The sequence below is a fragment of the Rattus norvegicus genome, chromosome 8 (genome assembly GCF_021556685.1).
Source record: "Rattus norvegicus strain SHRSP/BbbUtx chromosome 8, alternate assembly SHRSP_T2T, whole genome shotgun sequence".
Classification (NCBI taxonomy): Eukaryota; Metazoa; Chordata; class Mammalia; order Rodentia; family Muridae; genus Rattus; species Rattus norvegicus.
This window is the reverse complement of record NC_141541.1, coordinates 50657526-50683577: the sequence shown is the minus strand read 5'-3', so window position 1 is coordinate 50683577 and position 26052 is coordinate 50657526. Positions and strand designations below refer to the sequence as shown.

The following is a 26052-nucleotide window of genomic DNA, read 5'->3' as shown; positions in this document are numbered from 1 at the left end:
TCTTTTAAAAGAAAAAAAATATCAGGAACTCCTGGAACTTGCCAATTTGTCTCGACTGGCCGGCCCGCAAGCCTCTGAGATCCTCCCATCTCAGCCTTCCCAGGGCTATGATTAAAGGCTCAGCACTGCTGTGCCTGGCTTTTTTTATGTTTTAACGTGGATGCTGGAGATATGGGGTCAGAGCCCCCACACTTCTACTGCAAGCCACAGAGCCATCTCTCCAGCCCTCTGTGTAAATGGTTTTTTTTTAACCACAATAAGATAAAAGTAAAACAAATAAAGGACGATTTGAAAACACAGTAAAGAAATGAATGGAAAAATCATGTTCATGGAGTGCCAGGTCAAATCCCTCCTCGCCACACCCACCAGAAGTTTCCGTGATTATTCTCATGGACGCAGAGGGGAGCACGCATGGAGGTCGGAAACATCACTGAGGTTGCGCAGTGGGTTTTGTGTTCCTGGTTAGAGTGGGACCTGTGGTGTCAAGCTGGTACATGCATGATCTGTGGGTTCTGAGAAGGGAGAGGAACGTTTCCACTTTCATTTCTAGCTGGAAGAGCTGAAGTTCTGGGGGATCCTCACAGTGAGGCAGTGGAGTAAGGAAACTAGGACTCTTCCCTCTTCCAACTTGTTCACTCCGCCATGTGCTTAACCATACAATAAGCATTTAGCTCCTGTCACTGTATGATTTCATTTAGGCTTTCCACTACCAAGAATTAAACCTACGGCATCACCATGCCAGGCAAGAACTCTACCCCTGAGCTGCATCCCCAGCCCCAGACAAGCATTTACTAAAGGTCTACTACATACCAGTTTCACTTCATCTTGTATCTATCCTCTTATTCACCATTCTGTTTGTTTGTCGAGATAGAGTCTCGCTAGGTAGCCCAGGCTATCCCTGAACTCACCAGGTAGCCCAGGTTAACTTCAAACTTAAAACAATCCTTCTGCCTTGACCTTGCAAGTGCAGACGCGAGCCACCAAATTTTCTTTTTCTTAAGTAATATTTAAGTGTACAAGTGTACATTGCTGTCATTCTTATTCTTACCTAGATAACTAGATTTATCCAGGGTAGGCCAAAGCAAAAGAGGCTTGATGATAACACAATTCCCTGTCCCTCTGCCCCACCCCCTTCTGCTGTCAGAACTTCTCTACACCATGTTATACTCCTAACTAATTTCTCTATTTTTTCTCATCTCTCCCAAGTCTTTGATCCTTTCTTTCTTCACTCTGACAACCCCCTTCCCTCAAGACTCTCAATCTTGTATCCTGTCCCCTGGTTCCGGTCTAGCCTATTGCTCCTCTATATCTCTCCCATTCTTCCCTCCTGTTCCCACAGTAGAACACTGTCCTCTGCTGCTCTCAAGTCCAGCAACCTGCAGCCCAATGCACCCCTTCCTCAAGCCTTCCCATCCTCTCCCCCTTGGTCTCCTCAGATTGGCCAGTGGCATGTGGCAGAGGGCCTCAGCATGGACAGCCGCCTCTACGCCTCCAACATCTCTGACAGTCTCTTCAACACCACCCTGGTCGTCACCACCATCCTGGTAAGCGGGGTTTCTCGGGCCTCCAGCTGCAGCTCCCGGGGGTGCCTCCTCCCCAAGCTCTTGCTCATGGGCTTCCCAGGGAACAGAAGATAGAAGTGCTAATCACAGCGCAGAGGCCAATTTATGACAGCGTAATTGCACTCCCGTTGCAGTTTCGTATGGAAATGATATCTGATGAGCCGCTGAGCAGCTAGGGTAGAGGGAGAGAGTCCACAGCATGTAGATACCTCTCCCAGGGGATCTGCTTGGCAAGGAGAACTGTTTCGAAACCCTAGAAATGGGACCTTGCGACATAGGTGGGACAAGCTGAATCCAATCCTCTGGGATGACTCCCTCTTTACCAGCAGTCCACTTTGCTTGGTAGCTGCTATATCCAGAACCAGCCCTGCCCTCCCACCCCACTCAGCCTCAAGTGGACACCTAAATGTCTGTGGACTTCTTTGGCCTTTCATTCACTTCCAGACAGTGACAAGAGAGTTCTCAATGAACCCATGAGTCCACCGACCATCTGCCTTTCCACTTGACTCATTTCCATTCAGTAATTACCAAGTCCACCTCCCAGCTCTGCCCCCTGTTGTGTGCCTGGCACTCTGCTTGCTCATAAAAAACAAAGATGAGTATGTATTGACCTGTATCTTCAAAGAGGTTATCATTGAGCAGATGGGCTAAGTCGGCTACACATGGCCAAGGTCTTACCATCACCGCTAGCCCTGAAGACCTCACGTTTCAAAAGATCTGCCAATTAAGCCAACTACATGCTAAGCAATAATTGCTCCACTCTTCCCTACTCTGATATTAACTAATCAAAAGGGTATTTCCCCACCGCACACAGCATCCCACCACAGAAAGATAACTAGCATCTTCATACTGATATTCTTTCAGCCCCGAGCAGGGCAATGTATAGGCTGGCTGCACGGTCTAACCCCTACTAGATAGATGTGCAAGGTCTTCAAATATGTCTATTTCTCTTGCCTTTTTTTTTTTTGAGAAAATAAAAATAGTCCTCCGTTATGACCTTCAGGAACTCCTGAGGCCCAGGAAAATGGGGCTGGGATTACTGATCTATCATCATAAACAGAGTGAGCAAAAACACAAGAAAAAGAGGTGGGAAGCTCGAACCCTGAGATGTGCGGGAAAGCGCCAAGGGGAGGGCAGCAAAGCCTGAGAAAGCATTATTACTGATGGACTCCGAAAGACAGGAAGCAGTAGCAGAGGAAAGAGAGAACAAAGGAGAGTGTTGTTGGGTGCTTAGAAAATGCGGGAAAACACCGCGGGCTTTCCTGAGAACGGGTTGGGAAAGGGAAAGCTTATTCCAGAATCATGATCCTGTACACTTAGGGTCCTGTACACTCTGCCTTTCACTCTTCCCTTCATTTGGAGACAAGACACCGAATACTGTCATTTGTCCATCCGAGGAATATTTATTGGGCACTTCTATATGCTTGGCACCCTTCAAGGTACTCAGGAAACATCAATGAACCAGACACAAGAATCCCTGCCTGTCGGAACCTTCTGTTTTAATGTGGAATATAAGGCAGGCAGTAAAATGTCAACAAATATTGAGTCTCCCTTATCTGGAGGTTTTGGAATATTTTCCTAGACGTTGCTAGTTGAACATCCCTAACAAGAAATCCTAGACTCTGAAACACGTGGTAGGGTCCTGTTAGCACTCAAAATGTTTTAGATTTTGAGGTAGCTCAGATTTGGTATGAGTCACAGATGCTTAAGCTCTAGTCAAACCGTGCATTGGAAGGTAGTCTGGGAGCAATGGTAGGCAGCATCCGTTTGCAGGTGGTCAGCGGAGCCTCCTTAAAGGGGTGGCATCTGAGTGGAGGCAAAACACAGGGGAAGAGCTACTCAACACCCCCACCATCTCATTGCTAAGAAACAGCTGGAGACAAGGAAGGGAACACATGTCCAGGCTCCCAGGTCGCAGTCTCTCCAGCTCCCAACTCCTACCCTGCTCACCGGGACCACTTAGAATGCCAGGAAGATCAGAGAGAGGAAGATGGTGCTTCACCCTCATCCAGCTGAGAACTGGGAGCAGCCTGTCTAAGCTGTGGTTTTTGGAGGGAGGGTAGGGCAGGGCATGACTGCTGGGCCCTCCCTCCCTCCATCTCTTCTATCTGTGGAACTCCTTCGATTCTCTCCCCTTCTGTCAGTCTCACAGCCCATGCCCTAGTCCAGAGTTCAGCTCTCTCCTGTGCCTCTTTGTTCCCAGTCAGTGGTGGAGCCCTCCCAGGCTCCCCTTCCATTTGCTAAGTCTGTCTCCTCATGCGGTCATTTCCTTCCTTAGTTTGGGTTCTAAACCCATCATAGTCAAATGACCACCTTGTCAAGTATTGCTCCATGCATCCGTGGCCCAAGATCCCTCGCTTCCTCATACCTCCATGATGGGATGTTGTACCCACCCCTCTGGAAGCTTTTCCCCAGCTCCAAGTCTCTGGAGTCTCCCCTTGTGATCCCTGCTTTTTCTGCCTCTGGCTTTCTTCACACCCCTCGGACTGTCAGACCTATCTCATGGATTCCTCACATCCCCTTCATGAATGGGAGCGCCTCACATATGGGGATGCCTGACACAAATAGGAACTTAACGATTAGACTCTGACTGTGGAAATACCTTTGAACAGAATTGGAGGGAGGAATTTTGAGAAATGCTTTAAAAGCTAAGCAGAGTTGGGGCCGGAAGCAAGGAGCCCGCTAGGATGTGCTTCTTGCCTCCTCACATCTGGGACCTGACCATGCTAGAGGCTTCTGCTATATCGAAGCCAGAGGTCATATTCTTAGATGGGGAAGTTGCTAGGGTGTGTGTGTGTGTGTGTGTGTGTGTGTGTGTGTGTGTGTGTGTGTGTATGTCTGTTTATATGTTCAGATCAACACAGAAGTTCTTGAGAAGGCAGTACTGACTAGATCTTCTGCATAAAATTAGTTCAAAGGAAACCAGAGTCTGTTTCCTATACAGATGTGGTTGAGGTGGACCGTCCAAACTAGAAATATTTACTAGGAACAAAGGTGCTAATTCAAGCCCCGTATGATCCAACATGGGGTGATCCTGAGCAACATCCCATAATTCAGGACATAGCATGTCCTGCAGGTATCCACATGTGCACCATGCCCAAGGCCTCTTCCCAGCTTTGTCTCCACCCGGTGCTTCCTCGAATCTGGGTCCACAGGAGACACCGCCTGTTCTGCCTTCTCCAACCTCTCTGATTTGCAGGAATTCCTTGTCACCTGTCATTATGTGACCCCTGACCCCTCACCCCTTAAAAGGAGACCATCACTATACTGCCTGAAGATACTGTCATACAACAGGGCATCACAGATGGCACATTCCTGGGCACAGAGAGGTGTAACTTTGAGGAAGATAGGATCTTTGTGAGGCCACCTTATGCTCCGCCTCCCACCTTCTCTAGTTGGCCATACATTTCTTTACTCGTTTACTCCTGAATTCCTGCAGTCCCCCATACCTTCCACACCTGCTTGGACAGGTCTGGTAACCAAGCCCCAGCAGCAGCACACGGCTGTGCTCGTTGCTGGGTGGGAAGGGTCATAGTCTCCTCCTTCCGTCTTCTTCCCCTTAACTCTCAGACTCCTGCATTCCTCATTGCCAGCCTCTGGTTGCTGGTGCTTGTGCTGCGTGACTACCCTTCTCTCTCCATCCTTTCTAAAATTAGGTTCCCTTGAACACGTAGTTCTCCATCACTCTTAGCCTGTCCTGCATTAGTTCTTTCCCATGATGCCCCACATTCTCCATGCTTCCAAACCACTGCCCTGTCTTGTCCTCATCCGCATGTTGAATCTCCATTGGTCTTTACCCCCTGTATAAACTACCCCCATTTCAACCCCAGTATGCCCTCGATCTTCTCCCCTGCTGGGCCATGTATGGCCGATGTGACTCCATCACCAGTCATCACTAGAGATGTGGAGAATCTTAGGACCCCTGATCTCCAATCCTGATGCACAGCCAGGCATGGAGCTCACCTCCTATGACTTCACACTCTTCTAGCTCTCTCCAGTCTGGCCTGAGCCGCATGTGGTCAGGACTCCGTCACACATCACGACAGAACCTGCCTTACCCCGCATGCGCCTTGTCAGCACCTAGTACTTCTTTTAAAATCACAGTTATGTCTTTGAAACTCAAGATGCTCCTCCATTACATCTCTCCTGACATACAATTGTCTCATCCCACATCTGGACCCATGCTTAGCCTTCTCCATCTCTATTTCTCCTCCTAACCCGTTGGGCATAACCATGGGTCACTTACACTGGAGACCCGGCATGGGCCACACCCCTTCTCACATGGAATTGTATTTGAGCATGTCCTTCCCTGGCCCAGAATGGCCCAACCCCCACCTTTTTGTCTACCAATGTTTCTACATCTCTCTGCCGAGAGCCTGTGTGAATCTCCCTTCTCTGTGGCACTGTCTCTAGACACCTACCAGAGTGGCCTGCTTGCTTCCTTTAAAATTTCTACACAGGATCTTGCTATGTAGACCAGATGACCTGACCTTACAGAGATCTGCCTGCCTCTGCTTCCCAGGTGCTGGGATTAAAGGCGTGTATAGGAAACCTGGTTTTTCTTTTAAAACAATATATGCTTCAACATTTCTTTCTGGGTAGGAGTTATTTCTTAACATGATAATCTCAATTTTTAGCTTTCTTCTTTTTTTTTCCTTTTTTTTTTCAAATGACATGAATTCATTCTGCTTTCTGGCTAAGTAATATTCCTATGTGTGCATCATATTTTCTTTATCCATTCACCATGTCTGTATTTTTACTTAACCTGCTTTCTTGGAAGTATCTTTGCATTCCTTAGCGATAGGTCTGTGCGTAAAAGGAAAAATGGGCCCAGGGTCCTGGGGTGGGCGATGAAGTTAGATAATGATTTCTAATAGCAGAAAGGGGTTTCACCTTGGCCCTAGGCGGTGGGACTCACGTGTGTTCCTGATAAGAAAATGCCTTGAACCGGTACTTTGGGGAGTGGGTAGAAGAGGGAGCTAATCACCACTTCTAAGGCTGCCTGTTAATCAAGCGACATCCCTCCTCCTATCCCCTCAAGTCCCTGACGTCCTGTGCTCAGCCCTCCCCATCGCACATGGCTGCAATGCCAAGGCTAAGATGGGACTGACAGCTACCCAGTTTTGCTGCAGGAAAACCCATACCTAATGCTGAAGGGGAACCACCAGGACATGGAAGGCAATGACCGGTACGAGGGATTCTGCGTGGACATGCTCAAGGAGTTGGCTGAGATCCTACGGTTCAACTACAAGATCCGCCTCGTTGGGGATGGTGTTTACGGCGTACCTGAGGCCAACGGCACCTGGACGGGCATGGTTGGGGAGCTGATCGCTCGGGTAAGGAGTCCAGTGGTCTGTACTTAGGTGGGAGGGTGCTGGGGGGGGGGGAGGTCATGGCAGCTGCTGTCTGCCTCACGTACTTGGTCAGTCCTACTTACCTGCGCCTATCCATTCCAGGAATCTCTAGTGAGCTAAAATGGTGAGAACGGTTGCTATGATTCCTATGTCAGGGTTCTACCCACCAGCGCTGGAGTAAGTCGGATTTGGACTTGGCTTTCTATTCTTAGACAACCCACGTGTTTTAGTTGTTTGCTCTGATGGTTTTGTTGCTCATGGACGGGCCCTGCATGGCGGGCCCTCGGAGGGCAGAGGACACCTACATCGGCTGACTTTGATGTGTGGGAGATGTAAAGGGAAATGTGGCAACATTGGGAACGAGGACTGAAGTGTCAGAGGTGTGGGCCACAGTGATGGCTCACATGTTACTTCTTGTTTCTTTTCCCCATTATTGATGTCTGTTTGCAGACCAGGAGCCAAGGTGAACGAGCATGTGCTGTTGGTTCTCAGGGTCAGTGAGTGACTTGATTAGATTCCAGGTCACTTCAGAATGTCAGTCTTCTGTCAGGTTAAAGTAAGGACTAAAAATGTTCTTCTTGGGGGGGGAAACATATTGTCTTCCTTGTAGACACGATCAACAGCTGTAGAAATTAATGAAACCGTTGCTAATTCACTGTCCATGTTTCTACAGTTGAGTTCTAGTGACCAGGACAGGTTAAGAGGACAAAATGCAGACAGTACATGTCTTGGTCCTTAGGTAAGCTTGAATCCTTATTTCCTCTGTCAAGGGCAGGAGCAGCTTCTATGGCCTCCCAGGATGGGCTGATTGTCCAGGGCTCACCATACAGTACCTCCCATCTCCTTGGATAATTGCTGTCTGCATTACATTTGAGCAGTCTGAAGGACTCAAGCTTACTGGTTTTTTAAGTTACACTGTATTAGATAGTGCTGGGATTCATGCCCAGATCCTTTTCCTCATTGAATATTAATCACTTGCTACATAGAGAGAGGTGTCTTCATCTGTGACAATGGCCTCATGAGGTTATATTGTCTGGTGATAGCATAGCTGTCTTAAGTTTGCATGTTACATATGATGATGGTCTCATAAGATTATATTGCCTAGTGACGTCATAGGTGTCTTTATGAACTCTGTGGTGTTTACACCATGACAAAAATCACCTCACAGCTCATTTCTCAGGACAACTATCTCCAAGATAAGACTTCTATGACTGTAATAAGACTTAAATCCTTTCTGTGTGCCAAACTTAGGTTATAAGATAACATTTTTTAATCCCTGTCTTTGAGGCTATAAATACTACTTAGATTGTTGAAGCAGTAGTTACTGTCAGTGACTACTAAGAGTTCTATGTGAGAGCTGTAGAAGAGGTGTTTAAGAACTAATCATGGAGGATGCCGAGGCCAGGCCAGGCAGCCCAGACAGCAGTGTCTTCAGGGCCCCAGCAGGGTAAGTAGCAAACCGCAAGCAGGGGATTATGAACCATCCATAGGTGCCTGGGGTTCAGAGTGAGCCTGTTCAAAAATAAGGTCTTGTTTACAGACTAAAGCTGGGAATGGAAGGCCAGTAGGTCAGCGGAAGCTTAAGCAAGATCCCAAGATGTGGTGTCTTGAATGAGATTGGCTGTCATAGATTGCTTGGTCCCAGGTTGGTGGAACTGTTTGGGAAGGATTAGGAGGTGTGGCTTTGTTGGAGGAGATGTGTCCCTGGGATGGGGTTTGAGGTTTCAAAAGCCCATGCTATTCCCACTATTCCCACTCTGCTCCTTCTCTCTTCTCTCTCTCCCTCCCTCCCTCTCTTCCTCTCTCCCTCTAATTTGTAGGCTAGATATGAGCTCTCAGCTATTACTTCAGGGCCATACCTGCCTGCCTGCTGCCATGCTGCTATGCTAATTATAAACTCTAACCTCTGGTACCATGAGCCCCTATTAAACACTTTCCTCTATAAGTTGCCTTGGTCATGGTCTCTCTTCACAGAAATATAAAAGTAACTAAGATCCCGGGGGCTTGGGGATATGGACACACCCTGTGTGGGGCAGAAAGGCAAGCAATGTTCTTCTCTACGGTCCCAGACCCCTGTGGACCACATGTTTGGTAACTTTCCCATGAAGGCTCAGCTTCACTGTTAGCCCACAGCAGGCTGAAATTTCAATCCTTTTCTTTGCCCCTCATCTATGTCACCCTTGGTCACCTTGAGCCCAGCTCTTTAGTCCCCCCAGGCTGCCTGGTGTCTGGCAGGAAGACTTTGGGGATGGAGGTCACTGAATAGCCATCTCCTTATTAGTCCCCTAATGAGCTGTGACATGGGCTGCAGAGAGGGAGAGGATCCTGAGATGTGAGGGCATGCATCTACATACTGAGTGACTTGGGCAATCAGACAAGGATCTTAAAATTCACCCCAACTCGTCTTTCAACCAAAACAGCACTGGGTTGATCTCATCAAAACTCGGGGATGTGGTATTATGTAACTAGTCCATTAACTCAGCGAGCACTTCTTTGATACATTCCACTCTTCCAGACATCGGAGATACATGAGATGTATCCCCGATACATAAGTATGGACAGTGCCTGTATAACTCCTATAGCTAAGGGAGTGAGGCAGAAAGTTGTGACTAACCACATTTGTGTATAATGGTGGATTATGTTAAGTTCAAGGGAGGCAACATACTTCAAATTTCAAGAGAACATCTAAAGAGACTGGATCTTGTCTAGAGAGGTGGAATTTCAAGAGAACATCTAAAGAGACTGGATCTTGTCTAGAAAGGTGGGAACCCTGGTGAGTGCTACTTTCCCTGGAGAGATGTCTGGCCTACCCTCTAGAGAATGAGGAGCAACTGTCTGGATAAGACAGAAAGAGCTTTTCATGCAACAAGACGTCTGGATGTCACTGGGACTGTCCCTGGACAGAAATGGGGGAATGTCAGACATCATTTGCCCAGGTTCTACCAAAGCTCCCCAAGGATACAGGAGACCTAGGCCCAGATCCATCCTCAAAGGTATTTCCCCCAAGCAGCTGGTACTACAGTATTCCCCATGACACTGTTGGGGCTTCTTAGAGGTAGCCAGACCAAATCTGTCTCTTACACAAATGAGGCAGTGGAGGCTCAGAGAAGTCAAATTAATTGGTGCAGGTAGTAAGTTCACAGCCTGGATCGCCTAATTTCAGTGCTCATGATCTGGGAGAGTGTAGATCTTAGTGTTGTCTGGGTGTAAACAAAGATGTCAGCATCTACCCTTGCTGCTTCACTGAAGCAGTGTCCAACTGGATGGAACCTTTGGTGAAAAGTTCACACACACACACACACACACACACACACACACACACACACACACACTGCGCACACAGGAAGTATTTGCACTGTCTTGTGCGAGTCTCTCTGGAAAACAGAAACTAAGACCAAGGCCAAAGCTTCCTGCTAATTTTCAAGAGGGTGATTGCAAGGAAGCCTGAGGAAGGGGTGAGGACCACCTGGCAGGATGGGAACAAACACAAGTCAGAATGTGAGAGCAGCAGCCATTCATGGCTCTGTACCGCAGCGAGTGCTTCTGTCTTCAAGGCCGGATGAAACAGTTGCTCAGGGAGCAGTCCACAGCTGGGAGAAGAGCATCCATCAGCAGTCCCAGCTCTCACTGCCTGGAACTCATGTCATGGGATATCACCCCTTCCACTCCTTGGGGAGTGCCATTAGAGGAGTTAGATCCCAAAGCACCAAAGGCAGAGCTGAAGGGTAGGACACATCTGGGGGCTGATCGGGGGAGTTATGCAAGGCTGGACTATGAGACCTCCCTGCCTTTAAGTCTGCCTGAAGCTGCTGAGACCTGAAGGTTTAGACACCAAGGGGTCCTGCACATCCACACCTCTCAGCAGCCCCAGGAAGTGTCAGGACTAGAGCCCAAACACCTACTATGAAGAGTGAAGGTTGTCAGCAAGAGCAGACAAGGGACAGTTGAGAACACACAGTGACAGGATCCCAACCAAGTCACCCCTGCTGAGCTCCCTCTAAGGGGAAGGGAGTAGCTTTTTGTGAGTCACTGAAATGTAGCTGCTGAAGAGTCACCTTTCAGGAGGGATGTCAAAGGATTCCCTGGGACAGAACAAACTCAAGGAGAAGGAGAAGGTGGATTGGCCCAGGAAGGCGTTCTGAGGCCATTTTGGCACACCAGGCTGAAGGGATATGGTGTTGGAGGTCTGTGGACACGGCTGTCTTCCACATTGCTTTGGACAAAAAGCTCGGTCAATGCTGCTGAAACTTCAGCAGCAGGGGAGATGGTGGGACATCAAAGGAAGCCCTCACAGAGGGCTTGGATTTATAAAGAAAAGACTATAGCAGCTACCTGAGTAGCAAATGAGATGGAGAGACAGGGTTATTTTCCCTGGTGTTTCTCTTAGAGCCTTGGCCAGTTATTACTTCCTTGCACAAGGTATTGCCAGGGCGCATGGTGCATTAGTTGAAGAAGGTCATTCAAGCACTTCCTGAATATGTGTGAAAATCTTCCCAGCATGCCTTTTGTGTAGATGCCACTAGCTTTGGGAGTGTACTGGGAATGAAAGAACAGGGACTCACAGAAGCAGGCCAGAGGGCCAGCACCCTGCTGGGATTAAGTCTGAGCAGGCGGGGAGGGTGGCTGTTTGGAGAACTTTGAGTTTGGATTTGTTTTGCCCTAGTCAGCCATCCTCAGGCCCTGCTTGGGGAAAGGTAGGCACTTTCATCAGAGGGAGCGCCCCCATCTAGCTTCACGGTTCGGAGCAAAGCACCCTGTTGGCATGTGGCCCCATGTTGGCAGAATGGCACATTTAGGTTCAAAGAGAAAAGAGCTTTGCAAGGTTTAGATTCAAGGCTCATAAGCCTGGGACATCAAATAGCTCTTACCAATGACATTTTGACGAATTAAGTGTAAATGAGGCTGAAATGCCTTGTTCCATCTCCTCTCCTGGGAAGGGACTTTGCCAGAGACCCAGAGAGGTGACTGTCCGTGGCCTCAATCCACTGGGAAGATTGGCCAGAGACATTTTGCTGAACTGAAAGAAAATTCAAATAGTCTCCTGAGATCACTTTCCACCTTGAAGCCAGAGACTATTTTAACTGCAAATAGGTCATAGAATGGTACTCAGCACTCTTTAACAGAGAGAAATTGATCCAGGGCCCCCAGATGAGTATACCACTCATTCTTTACCTCCCCTCCCCCATGGCAGCCATGACGTGGTGAGGGGGCATTCTGCATCGCCCTCCCCATGAAGGTTTGCTCTCAACCATCGGGCAGAGGTGGCCTTGAATTATAACTCCACACTTCACTCATTCATCAAAATGCCTACTTCCTGTCAAGAACTGCTTAAATATGAGGGATTACCTGTAAAAGGTTTGGAATCTAGTCAAAGAGTTAGACGAGAAAACTAAGAATTACTGTACAGTGTGACATATGATATATTAATAATGGCTGTAAGAATGGCGTCATAGGGATGACAAGGGCTAGCACAGTACAGGTTTCCGATGGTGTTGGGGAATGAACCTCACGCTTGTTAAGCACATACTCTACCACTGAATGACACCCTCAGTTCACTAATTTATACTTTAGCTTTTGGGGTGTTTGGTGTTGTGTGTGCACACATTCGTGAGCCAGCGTGTGTTTGTGTGTGTGTATGTGGCGGGTGTGTGTGTGTGTGTGAATGAGTGACAGCCTTTACCTAAAATGAAACTCTGTTTGCGACAGGGTCTCTCCTCTTCACCATTTACTACCCAAAGCTCACGTGCCTGTGAGCTCTCAGGTGGTCCCCTGTTTCTACCTGCCTCCTCTCTGTAAGGATACACTGGGATGACTGACAGCATGCTGGTGTCTGACTTTTGACGTGGATTCTCAGATAGTCATGATGGCATGGCAAACCCACCAGGCATCTCCCCAGATCCGCCAGGTGCTGTTGGAAGTGCTCGACCCACCCTGTGAATCAAATCCCCACAATAACCAAATGTCCAGCAGAGGAAAACTGTCACAAAACAGTTGAAGAACTTAAACTCACTTGGGTAGCTATAGGTCTGGCAGAGTGTGAACAAGTTGCGGTGGTGGCTCAAGGAACAGCCCACAAAGGCAAAGCCAGCTCAGCAGAAGTTCCACTTGCTGTGGTTTCAGATACCCATCGTAAACCATGACCTTGCAAATGCAAGATTCTAGAAGTAGATTGTTTGTAAATTTTAACTTGTGAGTCATGAGCAGCACGATAAGATGGATCTTCTTTCTCGCCCAGTGTATCTACACTCTATATGCTATCCACCCCTTAGTCACTGTCTATCAAATATGGCAATACTGGTCTTCGAGCTGCTGTCATCTTATTTTACTTAATAATGTCCCCAAAGCACAAAAGTAGTGATACTGGCAATTCAGATGTGTCAAAGATAAGCCCTTTCATAAAATACTTCCCATTGGTGAGTGGGTAAAACTCTCAACTTAATAAGGAAAAAATATTGCATTCTGTGTTGGTAAGATCCACAGTAAGAATGAATCCCCTGTCTGTATGACTGTGAAGGAGGGGAAAAAAAATGAAGGGTAGCTTTGTTCTTGTATCTCAAGCTGCAAAAGTTACAGGCATAGTGTGTGATGGATGCTTAGTGGAGACAATAAAACATTGTAGAGCTTGGGGTTCTGTTCTGTTTCAGGCATTTGATGCATGTCTTGGAGTGCACTCCTCTCAGCAAAGAAGGGGATCCTGGAGAGGTCAGGAAGGATCATCGTTGTAGAAAGGACATTCTGGGTGTGATGGATGCTGGGATTCATTCAGTACCATGCTCTTGGCTCTGGACAACCATAATCAGGCATAAGAAGAGCCATAGAGCAATAGGTTATGTTCAGGAGCCGGCTGGGATGGGATTCTTGTGTTTGAATATGCAAGCTGTGTTCAGACAGTTGGTGGACACTACTGACTGAAGACTGGGCAGTCTGTTTATTGTATTCAGAGAGGAATGGCAGCTTGACTTTGGTCCTGGGTTTACTCAGCAGGGGAGAGGGTGGATACCATGTACACATCATTGCATTAGACAGATGCCAGTGACCCAGGAAGATGGCATGAACCTGAACAGGGCAATGCTGAGGATGCCCGGGAGTGATGGAGAGAGTAGGGGGATTTTAACACTTAGATCTGCAACCTGGTAAACTGGGAGGCTTGCATTTCATGTCAATCTGTAAGCATGAGTTAAGGTTGTCCTGCCTCTCAAGGGAAGAGGAATAGGCCGGCTGGCCCCGAAAGCCCTTTCTGGAATGTTTCCTTATTGTGTGTGAAGTGTGACTCCACTTGCAAACCAAGACCGCCTGGGAAGAAAAGCAGTCCATGTGGCTTCTGCTTGGTTTGTTATCCACAGACTGGGGAGTTAAAGGGCCAGGACAGGAACTACATCTTCAGTCACGGGTACCTTCCCTTTTCCTCCACCATCCAGGCTCCCCGGAATGGTGCTGTCTCATTTGAGTTCTCTAAAGGCTGTTTTGTGGTCCTCAGGTCCTTTTAGGCATGCTTGATTAAAAGCCAATAAAAGCCCTTCGAGTGTGCTTGGCCTCTCGCTTTCTTCCGAATGGCTGTGTAGCTGCCGGCACTGCACAGGGCTCTCTCAGCTTTCCCACCACGAGGAGTGAGGGTTTCAGTCTGCAGAAGACCACAGCAGGGCCTCCAGAGCCACAGCCTGCCATGGATGGGAGGCCCAGCCACACTCTCTGTCCCCTGCTTTTGGTGGAAGTTCATCCATGAATTTCCACAGCTTTTCTTCCCTCTGGTTTCCCTTGACCTTGTCACAGAATAGAGTAGGGTCATGTCTGCCTCAGACATCTGGTCACATCTTTCCCTAGCCCAAAGCTAAGCAGCTAAGGACGAGGGAGGAAGGACTGGTATCTTCAAATGCCAGGTAAGAGTTCCAGACTCTGTTCCATTTATCACAGGTAACTATGAGATAGGGATTGTTACCCTGTTTCATAATGGGGGCATGGGAACTTGGGAAGTTCTGTAATTAACTCACATCCAGCCATATATTTTATGATCAGAGCTTAGACCAACAGCCTCTTCATTCCCCAAGCTCATGTTCTTCCCACATGCTCATGGGAGCATGAGAATAGGTAACTGTGACAGAGATTGTCTCGGGTGGAAAGTTCCCGTCCTCTGCATTTGCATGCTAGGCTGGGGAGGAAGGCATCAGCTGCTCCAGGATCACCAGTGAGGAAGCTCTTGGAGATCTGTTTGAGAGTGACATTTGATTGACACTTGTGCCTCTATCTAGAAAGTGGGATATTGGTTTGAATATAAAATGCCCCCCCCCACCCAACAGGCTGATGTGTTTGAATTCTTGATCCCCAGCCGGTGGTGCTGTCCTGAGAGGTTATAGAACATTGGGTTGTGGGGTCTCACTGAAGGAAGTTTATTGTGAAGGGTGGGGTTTGAAGATGCTAAATGGACATTGCTTGTGGTCTTCTTAGTCTCTGATTCCTGGAGGTGAGAAGCAACAGCCTCACATTCCTGTCACTAACCTTTCCAAACATGATGGACTCTGGTCTCTGAAACTGTAAGCCAAAATAAACCTCCTTCCCATAAGTTGCTTCCGTCAGGAATTTATTTCGTCCCAGCAATGAGAAATCAAGCATCATGAGTGGTTCTGTTATGAGCAGCACACCCGTACCCCTGACCCCCACCTCGTGTGTGGGTGCACACACCATCTAGGCAGAGGCGATGGAGCCTCAACTGACTCGTGTCTGGAAGCAATGGGTCTTAAAACCAGATACCTTTTCTCTGGGAATTTTCCAACAGGAAAGGGAAGGGCAGACCCCAGCTTTCATACAAGGTCCCCTAAGGGGTAAGTGATGAGAAGAGCAAAGTATATTGTAGCACAATGCAAGCGTAAAAGCAGAAATCCACCCCACCAGAGACTTGTTTGGCAGCTCCTTGAGGGAAAGCATGGTCACCCTGTGCATGTTGACTTCCTTATGTAATGGACGTGGGACATGAAATGCAGTCAAAGCAGCACTAGGTTGGCAAGACAAGGTGCCAGGTGTTATGGGGCAAGCCCTTCTTTGGCATTCTAGGGAAAACACTCATTGGCAGGTCTATAGCAACCACTGTCAGGTCAAGGGTCAGACAAGAAAGCTTTCTGGGGATCAGTCAGCAGACTGATTTGACACCTCCGATGCTTCTGCCGCTGTGGTAGGGTCTTGGAGATCAGATAGGGGGTCCTATCTTTGGAAGCTATGGGTGAGGTGAAGTGAAGGTTGGAGAAATATTCAACATGAAAACAAAATACATCCAGGTATAAGTACCTGCCAAAAAAACCCCAAAGTAGACAGTTATGAACCTGATATCTTCATGCCACCAGAGAATACACACAGCTTGACTCCTGACCTCCTAGAAAGTGAGTAGGGTCTAGCCCTTTCATGGGACTGTGGAGACTAAGGCCCAAAGAAGGCAGCTGCAGGTCTGAGGGAAGGCCTCACTTGTGGGTCTTTAGATCCCAGCATTGCTTCTTTCTCGCTGAAGGTGTTGATTGGAGAAATCTGAAGTGGGCACATTTCACTGAGGTTTGGAGTTATCTCAGCTGGTTCACACTGGGAACGTCTCCAAACCCCAGGGGCACCTGGGAAATGTATCAGAAGAGTCTCTTCACTGGGATTACTTCTGCCTTCCCCACTGAGTGCCAGCTGTGATGGAGAGAAAGGGGTCTGTAGAGGAAATGAGAATGTGTTAATTAAGGTCCCTGAACTTTCTAAGGGATGGCTTGCAGCTACACAGGGAGATGGACAGTGGACCTTGATCTGGGGCTTGAGCAAGGAACTGTCTCCTGTGGACAGTTAGGGACAGTAGCATCATGACTTCTTCTGAGGATACTTTGGCCCCAGTCCCTTACCTCTGTGACACAGGTGAGTGTGTCGCCTGGATATAGAATCTCCTATGTAGTAGGTCTAGTCTGAGGTCACATGTGTTTTTGAGAGAGCTCTGCTCAGCAAACAGGGACTTAGCCTCTGCCTTAGTCCCCAAAGCCATCCTCATTCACTACCGGGTTTTAGGAATTCTGCTTCTGGTTGTTCCTTCAGCCTGTCTCGGAGGTTACTAAGCCTGGTCCTTGAACTCTTTTCCTTCCCAAGTAGAATGTGACTCCTGAAAATAGGCCCCTGCTGGGCCTGCTTGTGTACTCCCATGCTTGGCCGGTCAACATTACCTGCCCCTAGATGTATTGACCCAATCTTGGTTGTGGCTTCAGGCTGAATCTCACAGAGTTCACAATCTGTATAGATAGAACCATGAAGTACAGCAGTGCAGGTTGTATATTGTCCAAGGAGTGAGCATGGCTCCCAACCCAGCCAATGCTCTAGGCTCACCCATCAGGCCCTCAACTGTGGAGTTTTATCCATCTCTGGTAGATTTTCTTCCTATGAAACTGCCTAAAGCTTGTGAAGCCTGGTGTCTGAAAGTTTGCTGGGAGAGTCTACTCCTTAATATTCATATTACTGCCCTGATTCTATGGGGAACGGGGCCCAGTATATAACATGAAGCCATAGCATGAGATATATGCAAAGTGGGATCACGTACCAAATTTATGGGAGCAGAGACAAGAGGAACTCATTAAGCTGTAGGAGCCAGGCAAGACTTTAGAGCAGAGCTAATGAAAATCATAGCTATTGTTTATTGAACACCTAGTACCTGCGGGTATTCTTCATGAATCATTTCCTCTCTACAAACAATCTTGCAGTATAAATATTATTATTCATATTTCACAACACAGAAGCTGAGGTTAATTTCTGCTTACCAGAGAGTTTACCTCCAAGTCACATAAACTGATCTCGAATTCAAAGCCCAGTCTCACTGATGCCAAAGGTCCAGGATGGTCATTCTCACACACTAAGATCCTCCCATTGGACTTTATCATTGGCTTGGACAACACATGGGCCATAAAGAGTACAGTGCGCCCCCATCATGGGCTGAAGGGACATCAGTATCTTGGTGTGATGCTGAAGAGGAAACCTGGTAGAGCCCCTGTAGATCACAGCCAGGAGATAGGACTGTGTCCTGAACGTAGTAGAGAAACACTAGAGCTTGTTAACCAAGGATCAACGGGACTTAATGTAGAAATGAACTCTAGAGCAGAGGTTCTCCAACTGTGGCCCATGTTATCAGATGCATCAATACCATCTTCTCCTTGCTAGACGTCCAGAGTCTCGTGCCTTATCCAGACTTTCTGAATGAGAGTCTTGGAGTAAGGGCATCAGTCCGCAAGTTAATGGATCCCTGGAGAGATCATGATGCATGTGAGAACTGCTGGTTCCCAGTCTAACTCAGTTCGAGAACCCCTGGTGCCTAGGACTGGTCAATTGGATGAATGGCTTCGGAAAGAGGTCCTGAATGAAGACCATGGTAGCAATGGATTCAACAGGCATTCCAGACTTAGAATGAACTGTGCTTGGTTATCGGATGAGTTGAGACTGGAGTGTGGACTCCAGTCTTACTTCTGTTCCCTATTTTGGATGGCAGAGGACCATCATGGTAGGCTTAAAGAGATTCTGTCGATGCAATGGCAGAAAGTAGATGGCATGAATACAGCAAGCCAGCAAGGTGGGTGAGGAAGGCCAGCAAGCCAGCAGCACTGGGCCCCAGTTATATTCAGAAACCCTCAACATGAGGTGGTGGTGGTGAGGTGGGAAGACTGTGCTCGCCTCCCCTTACGCCATTCCCTCCAAGCTGCCCACCTGTCTGCCCCAGCTAGGAGCCATGTGGACTTGGATAAGTGGCTGCATTCATTACGTCTCTCCGTACTGTGACAAAGTCCCTGACAGAATGCCCTGAAGGAGGATTTATTTTAGTTTGCTGTGGTGGCAAAAGGACTGTGGACAGGCTTCACAGCAGCAGGGGAACGTAGAGAAACCTTTTACAACCTGGCAGTACAGGGCACAGCAAGCTTGGACCAGGCCCAGAGACAGATATAAAACCTTCCAGGCCAGTCCCGTGTGGCCCAGTTCTGACTGACCGCTGTCAGAGCTGCTCAAACATACGAAGTTCCCTTGCCCAATGGGAGGAACTTCAGCCATTAATCCTGCTACAGTGGCCCCCTGCTCTGTCCAGCAGGCAGCTCGGGCCCATCCTTCACTTCCCTGTGAATCCCAAATGTGCCCCTTCCCCTGTCCTTGCCAGGGCTGCTGGCATTTTGCTTGCTTTTTGCTCTGGCTTGGTCCTGCTGGCTCACGGGTTCAGGGTGGAATGATGATACGTTCCAGGAGTCAGAGCCACACACTATTTTTCTTGCTGTCCTGTGCTTGTCAGAAACACCTGATGTCACACAGGCGCACGCACCAGCATGAAGTCAGACTTGGACTGGTGGCATCAGCCGCAGGGACACCTATAAAAGCAGTCCCCTCCGATCCCACAAGACTAAGGGATCCTTTCTTGTCTTTCCGAGCCCTCACGCGCCAAGCTTCATGCCTGTGCCTCCATCTACATAGGCATTTGCTCTCCAGGCAGTACACATAAATAAATTAAAAAAGGCTAGGTCCCTTGAGAAGGCAGCATGCTGTGGTCAGGTCAATGAATTTGAGCTGCTAGGGAAAGTGCTACTGGCGTCTGCCAGGCAAGTTCCTACCCAAATCCAGGAGGCAGACTGAGCAACCTGCTGTATCCCAGACGGCAGTGGAATGTGGCTGCCAGAGAGGGCACAGATGGGAGAGAAGACGAAGGGTGTCTGTGGTCAGCAGGAACCATAGGCATTCATGCACGCAGGGTCAGTCTCAGCGATATTTAAAGAGAGTCAGAAGGGTGGGGGGAGATAAAGAAACGTGCCACTCTTAACTGCGTGGCCTTGGAAACCCACCCCAGGAGCGGCCCAAAGCAGAGGCCACATTCCTTGGTACTCACAGGAATACTTAAAGGAAGGAAGCAGGATTCCAGAATCGAAACCCGAATCTCAATGAGAGCAGTGAAGCTTGTTGTGTGATCATCCGTGCTGGGCCCTGTCTAGCTCCTCCTTCGATCCTCACAGCAACCCTGGGAAGGAGGAGAGAAGTGTTACCATTCATGCTAACAGAGGCTAAGTGACTGACCCCAGGGACCTGACAGCCCTCTGGCCTACTGCCGGGTAGAGCTAGGGGGTAGCTCCCACATACTGCTGTGAGCATCACTGTCTCTTCTGCTTCTGAGAAGACTCCACTCAGGTGGGGACAGTGGGTTCTGGGGGTGTGTGGTGCTGCAGCTCCTCCGGGAGAGCCCAGACCCCGTCTCCCCTGCAAGCTTTGCTGGATGCTCATAGCACAAACAGTTGGCTCCTCCGGGCCTCGCACAGTCTGTTCAGTTGTTTAGGCCAGATGCAGAATCTGGGCTGACTCCATCCGGCTGCACACCCAAACCCAGCTAAAATTCCAGTTGTTCACTTTGCCTCTTCTTGCTTTAGAAGTCACGCAGATGTTGAGCAGAAGCATACCTGAATTTGCCTTTCCACACCCACGTGAAGTCAACAGGGAAGGGTGTGACACAGTTAGGGACATCTCCACAGCCCTCATTCGTCTCACTAGCTCTTACCTCACAGCTCTCTCTGTTTTACTTGGGCAAACCTGTCAATTAAAAAAAAAAAAATGGGGTTGAAGAATTGGCTCACAGTTTAAGAGTGTCTACTACCCCAATAATGAAGACTAGAATTCAGATCTCAGCACCTCGAGAACAAGTTAGATACCCCATAAATACCTGTCAGCCCATCTTCAAGTGGGGCAGAGACTCAGAGAGAGAGAGAGAGAGAGAGATTGATTGATTCTGTCTCAGAGGAATAGAGGACACTTGACTTTTCTGGGCTCTGCACATGTGCACGGGCTTGTGTACCTGTCTGCACACACATGAGCGTGCACACAGAAACATTCACACAAAAATAAACAAACAAATCTTTAAAATGTCGCTGATTTAGGGTTACAGAGGGGTTTATAAATCAGCTTGAGGAATTGTGACAAGGGGACATGCCCCTGCGATCACTGTCATAATCAACATCTCAATGGTCCCTTTCTCAGCTCCTTACCCTTTCTGCTTTTCTCTCTCTCTCTCTCTCTCTCTCTCTCTCTCTCTCTCTCTCTCTCTCTCTCTCTCAAAGGTGGCCACTGTCCCAATGTCCCATGACTATACAGCCATGCACGGGAGTCTCCTTCATGACCCTAAATAGGTTATCCATGAGTGTAGAGGTAGTCACAGCACTCAAAGAGAACCTGAGAACGTCAGCTCTGCCTGGGTTTCTTGTTTGATTTTGGTTGTTGTTATTGTTTGTGTGTGTGTGTGTGTGTGTGTGTGTGTGTGTGTGTGTGTGTCAACAAGGTGAGGCATTCCTCTGAAAAAGACCAAACCCATTTGCTTATCCAAAAAGAGAGAAAATGATTTACCGCGGTGTCTGGATGCTCTCCCTCCCAAGGCTTTGGGGTGGAAGGGCTTGGGAGATGCCCGCTGCCTTCCACAGTGTCCCTGCTTGTGCAAGGACCCATTTGAAATGAGCGCCAGGGACACTCTGCATTTGTGACAGGCTGGCCACCCCAGTCGCTCTCTCCTGATGAGATGGGTGGCTCAGGAGCCTGTCTCTGAGAGAGGCTACTCAGGAAGTTATTGAAAGAAAGGAAGGTCCCCCAGGAGCCCCCACAGTCTTCAGAGGGGCCCCGGGAGGTCTCTGGTGGCTTTCTGTGGTACTCCCGGCAGTTGGATATGTTGTTTCACCTAGCGAAAACAGTCGTAATAACAAGCCTGTGAATCGCACCACTCCTAATTACAGGCCTGACGAATAGGAAGGTGAACTATGGTACCACAAGCTGCCATCCTCTCAGGGCCCTAGAGCATCAGAGGCGCCTGCAGGAGCTTGCCTGATTGATTATGCTTTACTCTGGCCCTGAACAAGCCTGGATCCCAAAACAGGGTGACAGGGAGAGGGCTCACACAGTTAGTTTAGGAAAGGCTCTATCACAGTTAAGGCTGCAGTCCTGAGTACTGATGGAGCCTGTGTGCCCCATGTCTGCCTCCCCAGCCCTGCCCCCAGCCACAATCACCACTGTCTCCTGGACCCTAACAAACAGGGCTGGGACACCAGCAGAAGAAGAGTGCCTGCGGGTAGGGATTTAGTGTCTCTAAGCACATAAACTTGTGTAGATTAACATCTGCATATTGACTGGACACAGTGTCAGAAATGGCCACTTAGACGTGTTGGGCTGGGTATTGACTGGACACAGTGTCAGTAACGGTCACTTAGACGTGTTGGGCTGGGGATGTGGCTCAGGTGGAAGGGTGCTTGCTTAGCATGCAGGAGGGAGCCTCTGAGTCCTTTCTCAAATGCGACAGGAACTGAGTGTGGTGCCACACACTATAACCCTGTCACTTGGGAGGTGGAGGCAGGAGGGCCAGAATTTAGCCATCTTTAGCTACAAAGTGAGTTCGAGGCTAGCTTGGGTTATGTAAGACCCTGTCTGGAAAGAAAGGAAGGAAAGTGAGGGAAGGAGGGAGGAAGAAAAAGTAAAAAGAAACAAGTGTGTTATCCTGAAACCTCAAAGAGGCTTCTACTTCCATTCCCTGAGCTGTGCGAATTGGAGCCATTCTTCAGAAAGCCAGGCAGGTTGTGGTGACAGCAGCCATGTGGTGATGTGAGGAAGTTGCCGTCACCGAGACCCAAACTCTGTATGCTGCTTTCTTTCCACACCACTATGACGTAAACAATGTGAGGTGTGTGTGTGAGTGTGAGTGTGTGTGAGAGTGTGTGTGAGTGTGTGTGAGTGTGTGTGAGAGAGTGTGTGAGTGTGTGAGTGTGTGCATGAGTGTGTGTGTGAGTGTGAGAGTGTATGTGAGAGTGTGTGTGAGTGTGTGTATGAGAGAGTGTGTGTGAGTGTGTGTGTGAGTGTGTGTGTGAGTGTGAGTGTGAGTGAGTGAGAGTGTGTGTGTAAGTGTGTGTGAGAGTGTGTGTGAGTGTGTCTTTGAGTGTGTGTGAGTGTGTCTTTGAGTGTGTGTGAGTGTGTGTGTGAGAGAGAGAGTGTGTGTGTATGATACATATCGATTTTCCAATCATGAGATTTCTTCGTACTCTTCAGAATCCACATCGAATTTTCTAAAGCAATCAGTTTAATAAATGAAGTTAAGGTTAATGCCTGAAGCTACGAACGAGTCGTAGCAGTGCCCTCTCCTGTGGCACGTCCTGTTGCAGGCACTCTCCTGACTCTTTCCTATGTGCTCCTTGATTTAAACTTTACAGTATGTTTGTGGAATATATATTATCACTGTTTCTGTTTTCCACCTGGGGAAACTGAGGCACAGAGATGCCAAGCAACAGGCATCTATTATGTGGCCAGTATCGAGAGCTTGGAGGTTCTATCCAGACCCAGTACACTCTGCTTACCTTGCCTTCATTGGGAACTGAGCTGAGAGACTCAGTGCTTGGGCTCCCCTTTCAGGTGTTTCCTGATCACATCCATTCAGCAAGTACTTCCTGGGTGCTGACCAAGGGACAGACACTTCTGTAGACATGGCCAAGATTGTAAATGACAGGTAGGGGTCCCTTGCCTCCTGAAACTCTCACTCTTCATGATCAGCAGGTAGCCTGATACGCTAGCAAGATAATTTTAGATGGTGGTTCTCACATAAAAAAATGAGAGGTAGGATAATGAGGGCGAGAGGGCTGGGAGTGGCCCATCGTGTGGGTATCCAGTGAAGGCTAGAGAGATGCCTCAGCATGATAAAGTATTTGCCATGCTTGCCATGTAAGCAAGAAGACCCACGTTTGACCCCTTAGAACTCACATAAAGTCGCCATGGTGTGGTATATCTGTGGTACCAGTATCCCTCTGGTAGGATGGGAGGCAGAGACAGGAAAATTCTGGAAGCTTGAAAGCTAGGTAGCCTGGCAAACAGAGCAGTGAACAGTGAAGAGACCATGCTAGTCCGATTTCTGTTGCTGTGATAAACACCATGAAAAGGAACTTGAGGAGGGAAGGGTTTATTTCCATGTACAACTCCCAGGTTACAACCCAGCATGAAGGGAAGTTTGAATGGAGACTGAAGCAGAAACATGAAGAAACGCTTACTGGCTCACTTCATGGCTTAGGCTCAACTAACTTTCATAAACAGCCCAGACCCACTTGCTGAGGAATGACACCGCCCACAGTGTGCTGGGCCCTCCTACATCATTAACAATCAAGAGGATGCCCTCATAGATGTGCTGTAGGCCAATCTGGTGCAGGCAATTCCTCAACTGATATCCCCCTTATCCTGGTTCGACTAGGCTTATATCAACTTGGCAAAAACTAACCCAAAACCCCGTCTCATAATTTTTAAGGCAAGAACTGGCCCCAAAGTTGTCCTCTGACCTCCACACACTTGCCATGCCACTCATTAGCCTGCACTCACACACAGAAATGCACATATACACATGCACATCATACATGGAGAGAGAGAGAGAGAGAGAGAGAGAGAGAGAGAGAGAGAGAGAGAGAGAGAGAGAGAGAGGGGTAGAGGGACACAGAGAAAGAGAGAGACAGAGTGTTCAGAGGAAATGGAGGTCTAGCTTGAGGCCGAGTGTGACACCCTGTGCTGGCAGAGCCTGGTTCAGGCATGTGTCTATCTGACCACAAAGGCCAGGAAGGAGCACGGTGAACAGAAACCTGTCGGCAGACATCAAAAATTAACACTCTCTCCTCAGCCCCCTGACCCAGCTCAGACCCCGTGCTCTATGGCTTCACCCTCCAACGATGAGCTAACCCCATCTCCCCACAGCCTGCAATCTTTCTTTCAATCTGTCCTCACAGGCCAGTAACCGAGCCCTGCGCCCAGCCAAGTAAATATTTCATGGGGATTTTAATTTAACTCTGAGGGAATCCATCCAACCCTGAGAATAGACTGTCACCTCAAGAAATAGCACCAGGGATGACTTGGACCTAGGGATGACATTGCCACTCCCCCGGACGAATGCTAATGTGTCTCTGGCATCTGCCTCTGCCAGCATCACTGTGACAGGCTCTGCCCAGTAAACAGGCTTGTGAAGAGTGTCTGGGGGCTTCCTCTGAATGGAAGCGTAGGAGGAACAGGCTTAGGGAGGAGGTTGGAGAGGTAGGAATCCCAGTGCAGGTGACCAAACTGGACATAAGGGGTGTGTGTGTGTGTGTGTGTGTGTGTGTGTGTGTGTGCCCCCACGCGCGCATGCCTATACAGGCGATCAAAACTAGACATGATTATATTCCCTTTATCCTTCACCTCATATATTGGTTCTGAAAGAAAGGAAGAGCCAAGGGATGACCTCCCTGCTACCCTCTGGGCAGGGCAGATGTCATGTGACTGCTAGGCATGTTCCCTAACTACCTGTGGTGGTGGAGTGGGCATCTATCCTGATGTCGCACGCAGAAGACTGTGTTATTATAGAGTCTACCTGATGGCTTCCCCAGGCACACAAGAGCCAGCAGTGGCCTCCTTCAGAGGCCTTGACTCCCTACTGAGACTCCAGTTCCCTGGGCATCTGCATAGTTGGGGATGGTGGGAGAAAGGCCTGCAGCAGGCGAATGGACTGAAAGATAGAAGTGTGCAGATTCTCATCCCGAGTGGGTGGAGATGCTTTGCTTAAATAAGACCTGGCTGAGCAGCAGAGGACTGGGCATGGAGAGCCTGGGAGTAGGGGCCGCTTAACCACAGAGCAGGCCCCGTGGTTGGCTATTGGCTTAGCCTAGACCTGCCTATTCGGTTCCTTCCAGAAGTGTAATTAGCACCCTGCTGACAATTGCTCTGGCCAATAAGGGCCTGGGTTCCCTGCTAATGCTGTCCTGGGTGTTAGGGGTTCATGATTCAGGAGTGGGGTGTGCGCCCTCTAGTGGGGAAACTGGGGTTTCATGTCCCTTGGCCTGATGAACCAGGACTAGTGTCTGGCCAGAATCATGTATTCAGGCCTCCTGGAAAAAAAAATAAAAGTCCCTCCCATACCAGTCATTTGCAAGAAATCAGCTTGGTTCGACTGTCGTGAGAAAAGGATTGAGCATAGACTGTGGTTAGGGGGTGCCCACCTACCCTTGAACTATACTAATTGTCCTTAGGGATCGATTGTGTGACCGACCACTTGTGGAACCCTGACCAGGAACAATACAACTGTAAGAAGACAGAGTCTCCAATCTAAAGGATCTGAACATGTGGATCTGAAGTTCGTTTTCTTTAGC

General features: G+C 48.6%; 1 protein-coding gene across 4 annotated transcripts in view; it reads left to right on the top strand.

Moving 5' to 3' along the window:
* The window catches only part of Grik4 (glutamate ionotropic receptor kainate type subunit 4), a 432817-nt gene that overhangs the window by 352290 nt on the left and 54475 nt on the right, over nt 1-26052 (top strand). For all 4 annotated transcript variants that reach the window (NM_012572.3, XM_087560413.1, XM_087560412.1 and 1 more), the window contains 2 exon segments: nt 1437-1544; nt 6695-6898. In NM_012572.3, the coding sequence (NP_036704.1) occupies nt 1437-1544; nt 6695-6898 (312 nt within the window).